Source organism: Trachemys scripta, chromosome 9, assembly GCF_013100865.1.
Source record: "Trachemys scripta elegans isolate TJP31775 chromosome 9, CAS_Tse_1.0, whole genome shotgun sequence".
Lineage (NCBI taxonomy): Eukaryota > Metazoa > Chordata > Testudines > Emydidae > Trachemys > Trachemys scripta.
The window spans coordinates 49919643-49936195 of record NC_048306.1 but is presented as its reverse complement, the minus strand read 5'-3'; the positions used below and the strand labels follow the sequence as shown (position 1 = coordinate 49936195).

The 16553-nt window shown below is 39.7% G+C and overlaps 1 protein-coding gene across 5 annotated transcripts in view; it reads left to right on the top strand.

Moving 5' to 3' along the window:
• RYK (receptor like tyrosine kinase) overlaps positions 1-14930 on the top strand; it is a 104680-nt gene extending 89750 nt beyond the window's left edge. For all 5 annotated transcript variants that reach the window (XM_034780762.1, XM_034780759.1, XM_034780757.1 and 2 more), the window contains 4 exons: positions 3115-3224; positions 7488-7647; positions 12123-12259; positions 12878-14930. In XM_034780762.1, coding sequence (XP_034636653.1) covers positions 3115-3224; positions 7488-7647; positions 12123-12259; positions 12878-12989 — 519 coding nt within the window. In that variant the 3' untranslated portion in view covers positions 12990-14930. The remainder of the gene's footprint in view (positions 1-3114; positions 3225-7487; positions 7648-12122; positions 12260-12877) is intronic.
• Positions 14931-16553: the final 1623 nt, after the last annotated feature.

Here is a 16553-nt window from a genome sequence, read left to right as displayed (position 1 = left end):
CTTCTTGTTCAGCCAATCTCTAAGACAAACAAGTTTGTTTACATTTACGGGAGATAATGTTACCCTCTTCTTATTTACAGTGTCACCAGAAAGTGAGAACAGGCGTTTGCATGGCATTTTTGTAGCTGGCCTTACAAGGTATTTACGTGCCAGATAGGCAAAACATTCGTATGCCCCTTCATGCTTTGGCCATTATTCCAGAGGACATGCTTCCATGCTGATGAAACTCATTTTAAAAAAAAAAGTATTCATTAAATTTGTGACTGAACTCCTTGGAGGAGAATTGTATGTCTCCTGCTGTGCCATATATTTCATGTTATAGCAGTCTCAGATGATAACCCAGCACATGTTGTTCATTTTAAGAACATTTTCACTGCAGATTTCACAAAACGTGAAGAAGGTCCCAATGTGAGATTTCTAAAGATAGCTACAGCACTTGACCCAAGATTTAAGAATCTGAAGTGCTGTCCAAAATCTGAGAGGGACGAGGTGTGGAGCATGCTTTCCGGAGTCTTAAAAGTGCAACACTCCAGTGTGGAAACCACAAACCCCAAACCACCAAAAAAGAAAACCAACTGTCTGCTGGTGGCATCTGACTCAGATTGGGATTGTTATTAAGCAGAACCCGTCATCAGCATGGATGCATGTCCACTGGCCTGGTGGTTGAAGTATGAGGGGGCATATGAATCTTTAGTGCATCTGGCATGTAAATATCTTGAGACACCGGCTACAACAATGCCATGAGAACACCTGTTCTTGCTTTCAGGTGACATTGTAAACAAGAAGCAGGCAGCATTATCTCCTGCAAATGTAAACAAACTTGTTTGTTTGAATGAGTGGCTGAACAAGAAATAGGAGTGAGTGGACTTGCAGGCACTAAAATTTTATATTGTTTTATTTTTGAATGCAGTTTTCTTTGTATATAATTCTAAATTTGTAAGTGCAACTTTCATGATAAAGAGAATGCACTACAGTACTTGTATTAGGTGAATTGAAAAATACTATTTTAGTTTGGTTTTTTACAGTGCAAATACTTGTAATCAAAAATAAATATTAAGTGAGCACTGTACACTTTGTATTCTGTGTTGTAACTGTAATCAATATATTTTAAAATATAGAAAACATCCAAAAATATTTAAATAAATTGTATTCTGTTATTGTTTAACAGCGCGATTAATTGCGATTAATTTTTTTAATCGCTTGACAGCCCTAGTAAATGTTAATCGTCTAATACAGAAACGAAATGAAACAAAACACTTGTAAGTGGAAAATCTGAATGAAAAAGGATTTATCAACCACAGCAGACACATGCCTATGTATTTTGTTAAGATAATTTTCCATCATGCTCTTCTTAATCTTTCTCTCACAACACTGCCTGGCTTTCTCTAGATGATTGACTTGTCACTTACTTTATTTTTATGGGCTATCTGGTTCACTGGGGTCAATAAGTCATCCCTGCTTTGTACACTAAGTACCAAGCAGTCAAGGGTTTTCTTCCTGTTAATTTGCAGAGGTATTGTACTGTGAGCAACTGTGGGACTATGATTGTGTCTGCTTTTGCTTTGTGGCTTGATCTCTAAATTGCAAATGTCTACAGACTGATACTGTCTCCTTCCCAGGCATCCAGATATTAGCCCATCTGATGGAGTTTGTGTTCTGAATATTCACATAGGATTTGCTGTCCGTGTGCCAAAGAAAGTCTGCAGGAAAACACTAATCCAGTTTGATAACAGTTCATGTACTATTGCTTTAAGGCCCCGTTAATGCAAACAGGCAGTGTTTTCACAACTGACTTGTATTAACTAGCTCTGACCATATTTTCTTTTAATGTAAAATAAAGTAAGAAAGTGGGAAATACTTAACACCATAAAACCTGAGTCCTTTGTTGAGAGTGCCATTCCTCCTTCACTCATTCAAATACTTTAAAACAATTAATTTAGCAAACTCCAATTTAGCTGGCATTCTTCTGTTTTCTCATCATTATCTGTGACTTATTGCATTAAATGTGACCAGTACAACATTGCTTATGTCATTTGATATTAGATTCAATTTATTTTATTCTGCCTCAGATTTTGAATGTTACTACAAAACTTTGTGTAGAAATTGCATAACTGTTGCAGCAGTTGTGAACTGAGCACCTGAAGCACACATCTGTGGGAAGCGGTGGATTCTGAAGTGAATTCTGCAGAATACATGGGACACTGGCAATGATATAATACTAAATCAGTGTCCGTATCCCGGAGCAGGCCACAGGAAGTAGTAAATGTCTCAAATCGCAGACAACATGCAGTAACATAATGTTTGCATATATATATATATATATATATATATAAACATTTTAAAATTAAACACTCTCACTACAAAGCTCTCCATTAATTAACACTGACAAAATTACAAAGGGATATGGAGCAAAGGTGTTGAGACTTGCAGTCTCCAGCAGTGGATAGGAATTACAAATTTGAGGCTGCTGCTCCTTTTATATACTTGGTTGTGGTTTGCTCCTTGAAAATGAGTGCTGCTCTTGTGAGTAATATGCAGAGAAGTGTATAGCAGGGTGGCTGAAATTTTGGTGGATCCAGATACCATTTTGTCTGTCCATCCCTGATTTATGTGAAAAAATGGTGACAAGGAAAATGAAAGCTAGGAAATATTTCAAAGCCAATTTACAGCTAAAAATGAAGCATTTTCAGAAATTAAGGATTAATTATTTTGAATAGGTTTCAGAGTAGCAGCTGTTAGTCTGTATCCGCAAAAAGAAGAACAGAAGTACTTGTGGCACCTTAGAGACTAACAAATTTATTAGAGCATAAGCTTTCGTGGACTATTGAAGAAGTGGGCTGTAGTCCACGAAAGCTTATGCTCTAATAAATTTGTTAGTCTCTAAGGTGCCACAAGTACTCCTGTTCTTCTTTATTTTGAATAGGTATCAAGAAATACCAGGGAGCAATGATGTTGTGTCCTGAAGAACGAGTGGTTGCAGATAGTTTTTATAAATGAGATAAAATGTGGAAACGAAGGAATATTAAAATTGAGAAAAAATACTCAACATGGCAGACACTCAACTCTCTATTTGTAGGATTTTGTGATGTTAATAATTTTTCTGTGCTGTTGCAGGCAATTTCCCAGCAGGATCTTGTTCATATGGCTATTCAGATTGCCTGTGGAATGAGTTATTTAGCAAGAAGGGAGGTCATTCACAAAGACCTGGCTGCTAGAAACTGTGTGTAAGTACAGTGTCTTAAAGGACTATTATGGAGCCAGATTGTACCCTGTCTATGGTTATGGCTGAGATGTGCTTTCCATTATAAATCTGATTTTTTCCACCTCAAACCATATCCTCAGATGTTTCAAATGCTGCACGTGTGGTCTGTGTCCAGATATGAAGTGAATCAGATGAACTGTTTTTGAGATAGGATGCAAAAAAAATAATTTTTAATTGTGTTTTGAAAACTCCTAATGTTTTGGTTTTTTTGCCTGATCATGTCTCAAAATGTTTCTTACACTTCAAGTTTAAAAGGACTTGGTGAGATCTAGTACACTGTTTAGATTGAGGCCTAATCTACACTGGCGGGGGAGAGATTGACCTAAGATATGCAACGTCAGCTACGAGAATAGCGTAGCTGAAGTCGACGTATCTTAGGTCGACTTACCTCGCGTCCTCACGGTGCGGGGTTGACTGCCGTCGCTCCCCCGTCGACTCCGCTTCCGCCTCTCGCCGCAGTGGAGTACATGAGTCGACGGCAGAGCGATTGGGGATCGATCACTACCCGCCGATCCAGCAGGTAGTGTAGATGTACCCTTAGTGTATGAGAAGCTTTTCTCTGGCACATCAGGAATATCAGAATGGTTTGTTTGTCCCTGGTAGACTTCTTAAAATAGCCAAATGATTAATTGAAATGTTACCTTTCATTTAAAGGCAGAGAAGAACCGGTCTCGCAACAGTTGCCTTGTGGGGAGAGCCCTCAAAATGTAAAATAAAAAAAGTCACAGCCTGCCCTGCTCCCCTTTACGTTCCCCAAAAAGTCTGTTCTGATTTCCCCTTGATTAGAAACCCAGATTATTAAATTTAAATAAGTATTTGAAGGCATAGAAAAGAACAGTTAACCCCCCCCCACAGCAGTTGTAACTCTTGGAGGATTGCTACAAAGGCAGTTTAATAAGTGAGGCAACTTTTGTCCATCCATAACTGACAGCTTCACCCCTCACTGTCCACAAAACCTAATGCTTTAGCCTTAACTGTATGGTGTTTGCACTGACTCCAGCTTTCTTTATGGCGATACATGGTCCACAGAGAGCCACTTCAAAAATTCCTGATAAAGCAGTCATTCCTCAGTGTTCATTGAAATTCCAGTTTCTGTAAATAAGTAGCTTTAGATGCAGAGCTAGTATAGGTGTGGATTATGAAATTATATCACTTTGGTAAAAAGATGTCAGTAATAACTAAGCACCATGCCAAGAATCCAAGACGTGTGTGAAAGTGATTATGAAACTAATGCTTTGTGGTTCACATTTTTGATACTCTATCCACAAGCTATACAAACATATCCAGACTTGAAATGTTTGAAATCTATCTGCAGAAATCTCAAGAGCCTTATGAGTAAAAGTTGGAGAAGATGGTACCCTGTGGTCACTATTACACAGTATTTTTCCAGATTCAAGATGTTTAAGCCTTGAAAAAAATTGAAAGAATAACACTGGACTACCAGAAAGATCTATTAACACTAGAAAAAATACAGGGACGGTCAACCAAAATTAATAGGGGTACGGAACAGTTTCAATATGAGGAGACGGGACCAGCTCTAGGCACCAGCAAAGCAAGCACGTGCTTGGGGCAGCACATTTCCGGGGCAGCATTCTGGCCGTCCTTTTTTTTCGGGGCAGTTGCGCTCTTGGAGCTGCGCCACTTAGATGGGGCGAGAGCACCATGCCCCCAGCCGCAGCGGGAAGGGGAAGCCGCAGCCCCGGGATGCTGGGTTGCCAGGGCCCAGCCGCTACCTGGGGAGGAGAGGGCAAGTCCTGCCGGGGAGAATCCTAGAATATCAGGGTTGGAAGGGACCTCAGGAGGTCATCTAGTCCACCCCCTGCTCAAAGCAGGACCAATCCCCAACTAAATCCCCAAATTGCCCCCTCAAGAATTGAACTCACAACCCTGGGTTTAGCAGGCCAATGCTCAAACCACTGAGTTATCTCTCCCCCGGAGTTGCGCCGCCTCATCTGCGCACTGGCTGCTGTGCTGCCTTGTGCCACCCCTTATATCGGGGCTTCTCTGCGCGGCCGGGCAGGGGAGGGGGTAAAGCCCCCTGCAGGTGCTGGGAGAAGGTGACATCACTCCCTCTGCTTCCAGCGCCGCCTGCGAGCCCCAGCCCCACCTGAGCTTGGGGCGGCAAAGTTTTTGCTTGGGGCGGCAAAAAGCCTAGAGCCGGCCGTGTGAGGAGAGATTAAAAAGAGAGATTGTTCATTTTGGAAAAGAGACAACTAAGGGAAGATATGTTAGAGGTCTATAAAATCATGAATGGTGTGGAGAAAGTGAATAGAGAAGTGCTGTTTACCTCTTCACATAACACAAGAACCAGGGGTCACCCAATGAAATTAATAGGCAGCAGGTTTAAAACAAACATAAGGAAGTACTTCTTCACACACCATGCAGTGACCGTGTGAAACTTGTTGTCAGGAGATGTTGTGAAGGCCAAAAGTATAACGGAGTTCAAAAAAGAATGTTAAATTCATGGAGGATAAGTTCATCAATGGCTATTAGCCAAGATAGTCAGGGATGCAACCCCATGCCCTAGGTGTCCCTAAATAACTGACTGCTAGAAGCTTGGACTGGATGTTGGGGTGGATCACTTGATAAAGTTCTTTGTTCTGTTCATTCTCTTTGAAGCATCTGGCACCATCTGCTGTCAGAAGAGAGGATACTGGGCTTTGGGGACCATTGGTCTGACCTAGTATGGCCATTCTTATGTTCTTATGAAAGTAAAGCAAGTCATTAAGGAAGATAAATAACACTGTAGAGAAAAGACATGATTTCTTTGTATTGATCTCTACCAGCGGATATTGAAAAGAGTAGGAGTCTCCTCAGGTACTATAAGTGTGAGATGTCAAAAGAGGAGGAGCTGAAGTAACTTTAGAATGAAGTGGCTCAAATGTTAACAAATATGTACTATCTTGACCTTGATATAAACTATTATATTGGAGGGTAGCAAATGTTGCAATATCTTTAGATAGGCATAAAAGGTGATCCTTGTAGTGCCTCACTTAATTACCAGGATAATTGGTTGACACAAGAATTTAAAAATAGAATTCTAAAACAAAGCATTATGAAGTCACCTGTTTGCAACTCCATAGTTAGTGTTCTGTTCTAAAGTGGATTTAATTCCTGAATTTTCTCTTAGAGTAGGTTTCCAACCTGTGTGAAGTTTAGTTTTTTGTTCTTTGAATTGAGGTGCCAAAAATCAAGTCACTTCTGAAAATTTAGGTCGCCGTGTTCAATTTTGGTCACTATATCTCAAAAAGGATAAAACAGAAATAGATGGAGTTCAGAGGCATGTGACATGATATTAAAGGCACTGAATATCTCCCATATGAAGAGATATTGAAAAGATTGGGACTGCTTATGTTAGAGCAGAGTTGAATAAGAGGCTGTGTGACAGAGGTATGCTCAGTAATAAATGGTGTAGAGAAGATAAATCAAGAATTTTTACTTACCCTTCCTCATAAAAACAAGAGGATATTCAATTAAATTGAAAAGCAAATTCAAAATTGATAAAAGGAAATTTAAACAAAGCATAGTTAGTTTGTGGCTCTCATTTCCACAAGATGTCTAGTTTAGCAGGATTTGCAAAAGGATTAGACACACAGGTGGATTATCAGAATATCCACAGTTAGAGGATTTTTAAAAAGTTTGGAAGAGATACAGAATTCTCACGTTGAAGAGTGTAAATTAGCCTGCAAGTGAAGAAACTTTGCCGCTGTAAGTAGGTTCTTCCATAACTGTCTGCTTCAGGCTTTCTTGCACTTTTTCTGAAGCATCTGATACAGACAATTGTCAGAGGCAGAATACCCATTAGGTGGAACCTTTGTTTCATCAGATATGAGAAATCCTAAATTACTATCCTGTAAAATCTGTCTGCAAGGAAACAAGAAGGGAATTGGGAAAGTTGTTGACTATTTTAACTGGACATTTCCCCATTTTAAAACAGTTTGGTTTTATTTTATGTCTGAGACTTCTGGCTTTCTATTGCTCATCTTTTCATAGCCAAAAATAATTTTGAAATCACTTTATCCTGAAGTTAACTGATATGTACTTAGTGGTAATGGCAGCATATCAGTGTCATGATCTGGGAAAATGTTAAGCTTTAAAACCTTGGTAACATGATCAAGCTAATCTGTGAAATCCTATATATACAATATTTTTAAAAGATGCAGTAACGCAACTGTAAATAATTCATATGTTGCATAACTAAATGCTCTTATTGTCTTTTAATCAGCATTGATGATGCACTTCAGGTCAAGATTACAGACAATGCGCTATCCCGAGACCTATTCCCCATGGACTATCATTGTCTGGGAGATAATGAAAACAGGCCAGTGCGGTGGATGGCTCTTGAAAGCTTGGTTAACAATGAATTTTCCAGTGCTAGTGATGTGGTAAGTTTTATATTTACATTTTCTAAAACAGTATATAGTTATATGGGTTTCTTTTAAACACCTTTTTCACACAATTTATTCATGAAAAAAGGAGTTGAATTGACAGTGCTGAAGACTGAAGTCCTCTGTACATAACATATATATCCAGAACAGCAGCTGTACCTGCTTCCACCACGCACTGCCTTGCCTATGGTATCCAGCCCTAACATAGAGGGATCACCTCTTGAACGACAGGATTGTTCACTCCTTTCCCATTGTGGTTTGGCACCTCTGAGATTGCCAGCAAGGGTATCAAGTGTAGTTGACGCAGACACTTGTCTCCTAAAGTAGAGGAGGGAACACGTTCTGTATATACCACTAAACAATTATGAAATGTTACTGACATTTAGTCACTGCTACCCTTTAATAGCCTGGCTTCTATCTAGAGACCTACAGATGAGCAGAGGACTTGCTGATTAAATCCTGAAACTTTCTAAACAATTCACCTGATTTCAAGAACTGGCGTTTTCATGTATTCTATGTTTTCTGTGAATCCAAAATGTACTGTCCCTTCCAACCCTGATTGTAGTGTCCAATGGTAATTGTGACACTGCTTTTCTTGGGTTGTCTTCTCAGAATGGAAGTGTGTGACTGAGCTACAACAGAATAATTTTAGCACACAGGAGCAGTACTGAAAAGTATGCCAGAATGGTTTCCTGAGCAAATTACCCTGATGGCCTTCAGCTTGTCATACAGCTTGTCTTAATGCTTCAGAATTTATCTACTGTACAAGCCCTTACATTTCGCATTCTCACTTCCTTGAGACACATTACTTGTGAATTTAATGCACAGGGCATTTAGTGTATAATACATTAGAATTCTTTTTACACTAAGCATCTTCAAAACACTCATTACATAGAGCAGGGGTCGGCAACCTTTCAGAAGTGGTGTGCCGAGTCTTCATTTATTCACTCTGATTTAAGATTTCGCATGCCAGTGATACATTTTAATTTTTTTAGACGGTCTCTTTCTAGAAGTCTATAATATATAACTATACAATTGTTGTATGTAAAATAAATAAGGTTTTTAAAATATTTAAGGAGCTTCATTTAAAATTAAATTTAAAATGCAGAGCCCCTGACCGGTGGCCAGGACCTGGTCAGTGTGAGTGCCACTGAAAATCAGCTCGAGTGCCGCCTTTGGCACACGTGCCATAGGTTGCCTACCCCTGACATAGAGCAAGCTATGAAATTGTTGCTCTTATCCCCCAACACAACTGTCCAGTCTGTAAATCCTTGACATATAGATCATACCATGCATTAAAAAAATTCTCCTTTCCAGTTTGAGATCAGATTGTTCTTTTCAGTCTGCCCTGAGTTTCTTATTGAAGGCCCTGTTCTGAGAAGTGAAAAGAAGCTCTTATGTAATGCTAAGTACCATTCACTCCTGTTGATATCCGTGGTCGCCATGTGCTGATCAGCTTGCAGGATAAATGCCTTACACCTTTTCCTTCATTAAGACTTTCAACAACCGTAGATATTGGAAAGAACGGTTTTCAACAATCAATAGTAAGAGTGACTCTGGAGAACCTTGGTTAAGATTGTGCAGTAGTTTGAGCACTAGCCATTGATAAACGACACAGCCATGTGATCTGGTTTTCCTGACATAGGGTAATTTCCATTTAATGATGTTACCTTTACAATTTTGATGCAGTGAGGTGTTGTGCATTTTTTTTGAAACCTCATGTCTCATCTGTTTTAGAAGTCTTCTCAAATTTTCTAACGGTATGTGTACACATAACTCGTATTCCACTGAAGTTTCCCATTCTCTTGCATATTGCCATAGTTCCTATGTTAGTAATCAAGACTTTGAAAAGGATCAGCTTTACCTCAGGATTATTTCTATATTAGCGTAAAACGTTCTAAGTATTTCCTGTTTTTCTAAAGTCTTGTTGTTTTGTAAATTGAGTAGATTATTATCTGAAATAGCCTGCATTAGCCGGATTTGCTGTATTCAGTGGAATCAGTACAATGTATTCATTTCATCTCCAATATTAAACCTTCACTGGTGTGAACGTGTCCTGTGAAGATCAGACTAGAGGGAAAATTTTCAAGTGTAAGTGACTTTAGCATCTGTGTCCTAAACTTACAATTGGGCTTGGGCACTTAAATCACTTAAGCACTCTTGAAATTTTACCCTGGACCAGTGAAGTGCTCTTGGTTAGGAGATACCATGAGCCAGGGTGAACATAAAATAGTGCATGTCTTGCCACTTTTGTGTCATGGATGTGTATCATTTCTAATATATAAAATTGAAGCTGCATGGTTTATACTCACCCCTAGCCACTTGAACATTGTACTTATCAGCTCCACTTCTTCTGTTGAGCCCCTTCCCTGGAACTCCCCAGTCTACAAACACTCCTTTTTATCACTGCTGAAAAATAACAGGGTAGTTAATGAATTTCCTGGCATTGACAGAATTAGAGGCTTATTCTCAGGGGGTGTGAAGAATAATTATAACGGCGCCTTCTAGGCTGAAGTCTGTCCAACAAAATCCGTCAATAGAGCAAGGGGGTCAGAATGTAGTAGGGTCTCTCTGAGATCCTACAGATTTAAATGTGCCCCTTTAACCTGCAATACATAAATGTTTTGCATTATACAGAATAAATGCAGCTATATTTTAACATATAGTAGATCATGTTGTTAATAAATTGATAGAACACCTCTACCCCGATATAACAGGAATTCGGATATAACGCGGTAAAGCAGCGCTCCCGGGGGGGGGAGAGGGGGCTGCACACTCCGGTGGATCAAAGCAAGTTTGATATAACGCGGTTTCACCTATAACGCGGTAAGATTTTTTTTTGGCTCCCGAGGACAGAGTTGTATCGGGGTAGAGGTGTGCTATAGCTAACTACTAGAATACTGTAATGTGCCTGAATTAAAATTCCTTTATCATTTTCGGAAACTGAAAAGAAAGGCCTATCCACCCTAACTAACTTCCCTCTTAATGTTTACCTTAGTGCTGTTTTATAGATCTATACCCTTCTGTCTGCTCCTCCAAAAACAAATGTTAGGTATCAATTGCATGTAATACATTATGCATAGTGGTATCAGTTGTACACATTTAGGTTTTGTCTGCACTGAGAAAAAAGAATCCGTGCTTTTAACAGTTTTTAAATAGGGTTCAGACACATTATGTTGAGCCCGTTTTAGCTGTTTTTCTTTCATATGGCTTAGCTGATTTTTTAAATGGTTCCTACAAGGTTTTTTTTCCCATCCACAGCAGTCAGCCAAAGTGTTGAAAAAAAATAGTTCAGTGGGAGCCATGTTTTTATACTATTTTCTTTCCAGGATACATGGGGCCTTTTTCCTTCTTTGTGAATTTTATGAGACAATATAGTTATAAAATGAGAAACAACTACGTTGTCACTATATAAAGTAGTTTTACTTGAATTATCTGTTTACCCAGTTTCCTAAATTTTAGTTTGCTGCTTATTTCAAAACTCTCACCAGAGTCCATTGACTATCAATCTTTTTGTATTTTTTAAAAACCTGTGTTTACATCCCTGGACAGTTTTTTGGGCTTGAGGGGCTCAAGCTGCAGAACTGTTTCATTGCTGTTTAGACTTCCGGGCTAAGGCTGGAGCCCTGGGCACTAGGACCCTGTGAGGTGGGAGGATCCCAGAGCTCAGGCTCCAGTCTGAGCCTGGAAGTCTACATGGCAGTGAAACAGCCCCATGAGCCTGAGATGCTGAAGGCTGAGGTGTGTGAACCCCTGAGAAGAGAGAGAGACAACCTGGTTAGAGAAAATTGAGGCAGGAAGTGCCTGCAGTGCTGTGTGGTCAGAAGGGGGCACTTCAGGGCTGGCATGCCCTATGATACGTCTGCTGAGCAAAATATAAAGTTAGTAACTAACTCACCAAACCTGTTGTGGGGATTGGTTTGCACAGTGTTGTGAAAATCTAAAGTCCTGTGTAAATATAATTGTTTGCTACATTCTCTACAAAGTAAACTGTACTGTACATTGTTACTTAAACTTAGTGTTTTTAAGGGTTGTGAAATCTTCAGATCAAATACTTTATAGAAAAGCAGCGTTTTATTATCCTATATGCATTTTGTGATTTTATGTGTGTTTAAAAGCTTGGTGCTGTCAGAGCTATCTGTTACTGTTGAAAGTTAGAACCAGTTCTTGTTTCTAAGGTTGTTATTCCCATTTAAATGTTCAATGATGCAAATGAGAAAAGTCACTTTCCTATTTTGGGAGAAAAATTATAGCAGCACTGCATTTAACATGAAAGGACAGGAGTTGCCACATTTATAAAGCTCTTATATCTTCCTTATCAAAAATATGAGGAACACATTAAGTTTAAATAGTTGTTTAGTGTGCATGACTAATTTTGTGAGAGAACTGAAGCTGACAGAGGCCCCACACCCTACTGGACTGCTAACTTGCTGCAGTATAAAACACTTTTTTTTTTTTTTTTTTTTTCCTAGTGGGCATTTGGAGTAACACTGTGGGAGCTGATGACTTTGGGGCAGACTCCATATGTGGATATTGACCCTTTTGAGATGGCTGCATATCTAAAGGATGGATACAGAATAGCTCAGCCAATCAACTGCCCTGATGAACTGTAAGTGTGGGCTTATTACGAGAGGGGAGGAAGAGTGGTTTTTATTCCACTTTTTAGGAAACATTTTTTAAATTCAGAGCAAGCAGAGAACAGAGGAAGTCTCAATTCAGTCATCCCGACAAGGTTATGTTAAATGTTCATTTAAATGATGCGTTGTTGTTGTTGTTGTTTTAAAGGTCACACTCGGACATTTTTCAAGTGGAATAAGTAAAGAGAACCAGTATTTTTCTTCCACTCTACCTTCCTGATCTCAGCCTATCTTCCCAAAATTCCCTTTCTCTGTACCCGCCTACAGAAATTCTTTAAGTAATGTTTTTAAAGCATTTTAATTGCACTATCAGATTATCCTAATACTACTACTGGACTGCCTTTGACATGTCTATCTCTTATCAAACCAGATCAGCACCTCCAGTAGTAGTACCTTTGCTGGTCACTCCAGATATGCTACTTCTGAAAAAACAATTTGGCACAGTGCCATAAGGTAAAAAAAGTATTGATGGTCAAAGGGAAAAAAGAAACTTTGCTTGTGGTTGGATCTCTTTACTCAAGTTCTTGACACTTGTGTGTATCATGATTAGCTGTCGTCTTCTGATGTCTCCCCTTTGTTTTTGTCTTCAGGTTTGCTGTGATGGCCTGTTGTTGGGCCCTAGATCCTGAGGAAAGACCCAAATTCCAGCAGCTAGTGCAATGTCTAACGGAATTCCATGCAGCTCTGGGAGCCTATGTCTGACGCTTCAGGCATGGATTCCATATGCTACTTGGGAAGGGACAGTGCATATACGTCCAGCGCCATGCATCCCTTGGACCTACTCACGCACTACGTGTATAAAGCAACGCCAACGGGAGAAAGCACTTCTTCCAAAACACTGTGCCTTAGAATGCTTTTGTAGCCTGACTTTTTTTGTAAGACCTCTTGATGTTGAGTATTTTCTAGATATCACTTTTGCTAAGTTAAATTGAGACAGTTTTATTTGCCACCAGGTTTTCTAAAATATTAGTGATAGTGAACTTGAACACAAGAGTTGGACGGACTTTTGCACTGTTACAACAGACACAGAGTTGTTTTTTTAAAGGTTATTTTAGAGCTGGTAGGAAAAGGGGGAAATTATGCAAACAACATTGCAGAGACTTTTCCCATTTAGAAACTGAAATTTTCAGACCAGCTCTAGTGCTTGATTTTGTATTTATCTGGAATAGCTTTTTAGTATCAACTGCTTTTCTTTTGAGACGATGGCACAAAAACATTGGGTCCATAAGTGGCATCTTATTTTTTAACCCATTCTTCATCAACGGTTCTTGGAAAAGCTGGTCTTCAAGATGCAATATCATCTTTCTAAGACAATAAGCAATGTAAAAGAGATTCCAGTTTACCTCATACAGAGTGGTAAGGATCGGACTGAATGGAGCCTGTTCTTGCAAATGAAAGGCTGACATGATTTAAGATAGTTCCAAATGCTAAGTAGAGGCCTTCAGAGAAGCACCAAAATAGCCCTTATTTGGGTGCCTTTCACCTCAGATTTCTAGATTGCAGTTTCTCTTGCTGAAAAGGTACTGGTTGTTTTTAGGGTTTTTATGGCCTGAAATGGGCTTAAATACATAAATATATATTTGTAAAGACACACACTTGCAGAGTAAAGAATGTTTTTCTATTATAATGATTGTGAAAATTTAATCCCTAACACTGGCTAGTGTATCAAGCTTGCAGGTTCTGAAATATATCTTTATTAGGACCAGTTTATGTAGCCCACTGTGAAAGCATTAGATTGCACCTCCCTTGACTGCAAAGCCCAAAGATTCAACATGTATTGTTATCTTACCCACCCCCATCTGCCCCAGACTTCTATGCCATCTCACTGGGGGAGGAGATGGGGATGTTCCATCCTGTCAGTGAGCTGTAAGTAACATCCAGAATATAGGTATGGCTTGTAGGGAAATGGAGGCTGGAGGTTTCCATTGATTCAGCTTGAGGCTCAGAGAGGAGAATTTTCACTTTTTCATGAGATTCAAGCTGCCTCCATTAGAGCTCTCAGGCAGCATGAAGCAGCCTATACTTCAGATCATACAGCACATAAGCACAACCAGCAAGCATCCCACTAGTTTCACTCACTTTAGGATGAGAGCCCCATACCCTGAAGCTCCCTGCAGCTGTCATTGGCCATTGCTGTCAGAATAGGCCATGTACCTGATGGTTATTGACACCAAGGTTTAGAAATCTTTGATTTACAAGGACAAGAAATTAGACTTGGCTCTGATATGTGCAAATTAAAAATTAGAGCAGCCTTTCTCAAACTTCTGAAATCTGAGCCCCCTTTCAGGAAAATAAAACCAGTCTCTCCCCTGCCACGTTAAGGGAGTATCTGGGAAGAGTTTGCAATGCTACTGTATGTGTACCCCTTTCCTCCCCGAGCTGTGCCTTCATACTTTCTACAGCATGTACCCTGTAATTTGGGAAACACGGAACTAGAAAATTTTAAGTCCCTCAAATAGAAAAGCTGTCTTTATCCTTACATGGAGAGGTCCTCAACCTGTGATTGGAGAAACAAGTCATGTTTCATTCCAAACAACTTTTTCTGATCATTGTAATGAGCTGTAATAATAAATGCTGGCACACCCATTGAGCATTCTGTCTAAGAGATGCTGTAAGAGGTGTGTGGGTTTGAATTGGTTGGAACGCATTTCATATGACTGATTTTACAGTCATATATTTAATTGCTGGGGGGTGGTTTTAAAAACCTTGCCGTCCAGACACGTGGCACTTTCAATAGCTGAGATTTTTTAAAAAATCAATATTTGTTTTATGCTGACTCACTTGGTAAAATTATCCAGGGCTGGGCCATTTTTCTACAAATTTCTTTATGAAGAGTTCCACAAAGACACTGCGGTTGTAATGCTCATCTGAGATTACTAAGCAGAGAAAACAGCATTATTTGAAAATGATATACTACTTAGAGTATTGTTTAAAAACAAAACACATTCTAGCTTCACTTTCTGCAATCATCATTGCTGAGGAATCATTTTATGGATCACTATCTTGAAACAGCTTCTAGCACAGACCATATTTCTGGATTTTCAGAATATATTTAAGAAAGTTACTTCATTGAGTGCACTGCTCTGATCATGTACTTCTTGGTGTGCCTCTTTGTGTACACAAAATCCATTCACCTGCCGCAATTAGACATTTAGTTGGGTGAGAGCCATCAACTCTGGGAAATCTCTGATGTCATTTTAAAAAAATTAAAGAAATCTGGCTGCACAGGTGAAGTAAACCTTTCAAAAGGAACCAGAGTTAATTGATGGCAGAGCTGTTGTCTTTGAGTTTGCAAACAGCTCTTCTGCCTAAGCTGTAGCAGAGTGAGAGCTGACTAATGTTCTCCCTCTTCCCTGCTACTGTTGGGAACTGGTGTAGGGCAGTGAAACTGCCAAAAATTGGGTCAGTTTCACTCCACTACATCTTAGGAAAGCTCTGAGCAACAGTAAAGGCTAGCACTGAAGCAGAAGGTCCAAAAATATGCTCAAGAAGGGGTAAATGATCAGAAGACCTATACCACACAGCAGCTTGGACTTGGGGGTTGGACCAGAGATGCATGTTTCTTCTCCCTTTCAGCTGCAAGAGGAGAGCTTGTAGGGCTTTGGGTATATGACATTGCCATCATTACAAACAATGGAGCACTGACCAAGATCCAGGGACAAAACTCTGGTAGGTATACCATCATGCTCATCTTCCCAGCAGGGAAGTGGGTCTGGCTTAATCCCTGGACAAATTCGGATCCAGTTCTACAACTAATTGATCAATTTTTGACTGCCTTACTTGATAATCCGTCTGATGGTGCCTGATTGCAAACCTCTGAGCAGCTTCTAAAGGCTGCCATGTTTCCTTCCAGTTGTAGAGTTTTCGTTCCTGGCCAAAGACAAGGACAGGTACTTTATTCAGTCCTCTACCACTGAGATGCTGAAGATCTGATCTGCAGAGGTTTACGCTATTGATAAGGGACCTGATGGGGCCTACCACTTGCTTCTAGCCTCTGAATTGGACCCTAAAATCATGTGTAGGTCACAGAGTTTTTGCTATTGCATACGTGGCCTCTATATGCTGGTGTGGTTATAGAGGTTTTATCAGCACTTGTTTGGGAAGAACTACATGTCCCACTCATGAATAAGGCTAAGATTTTGTCAGGGATATTTTTAGTAAAAGTCATGGACAGGTCACGGGCAATAAAGAAAAATTCACGGAAGCCCGTGACCTGTCTCTGACTTTTACTAAAAATATCTCTGACAAAATGGGGAGTTCAGCTGT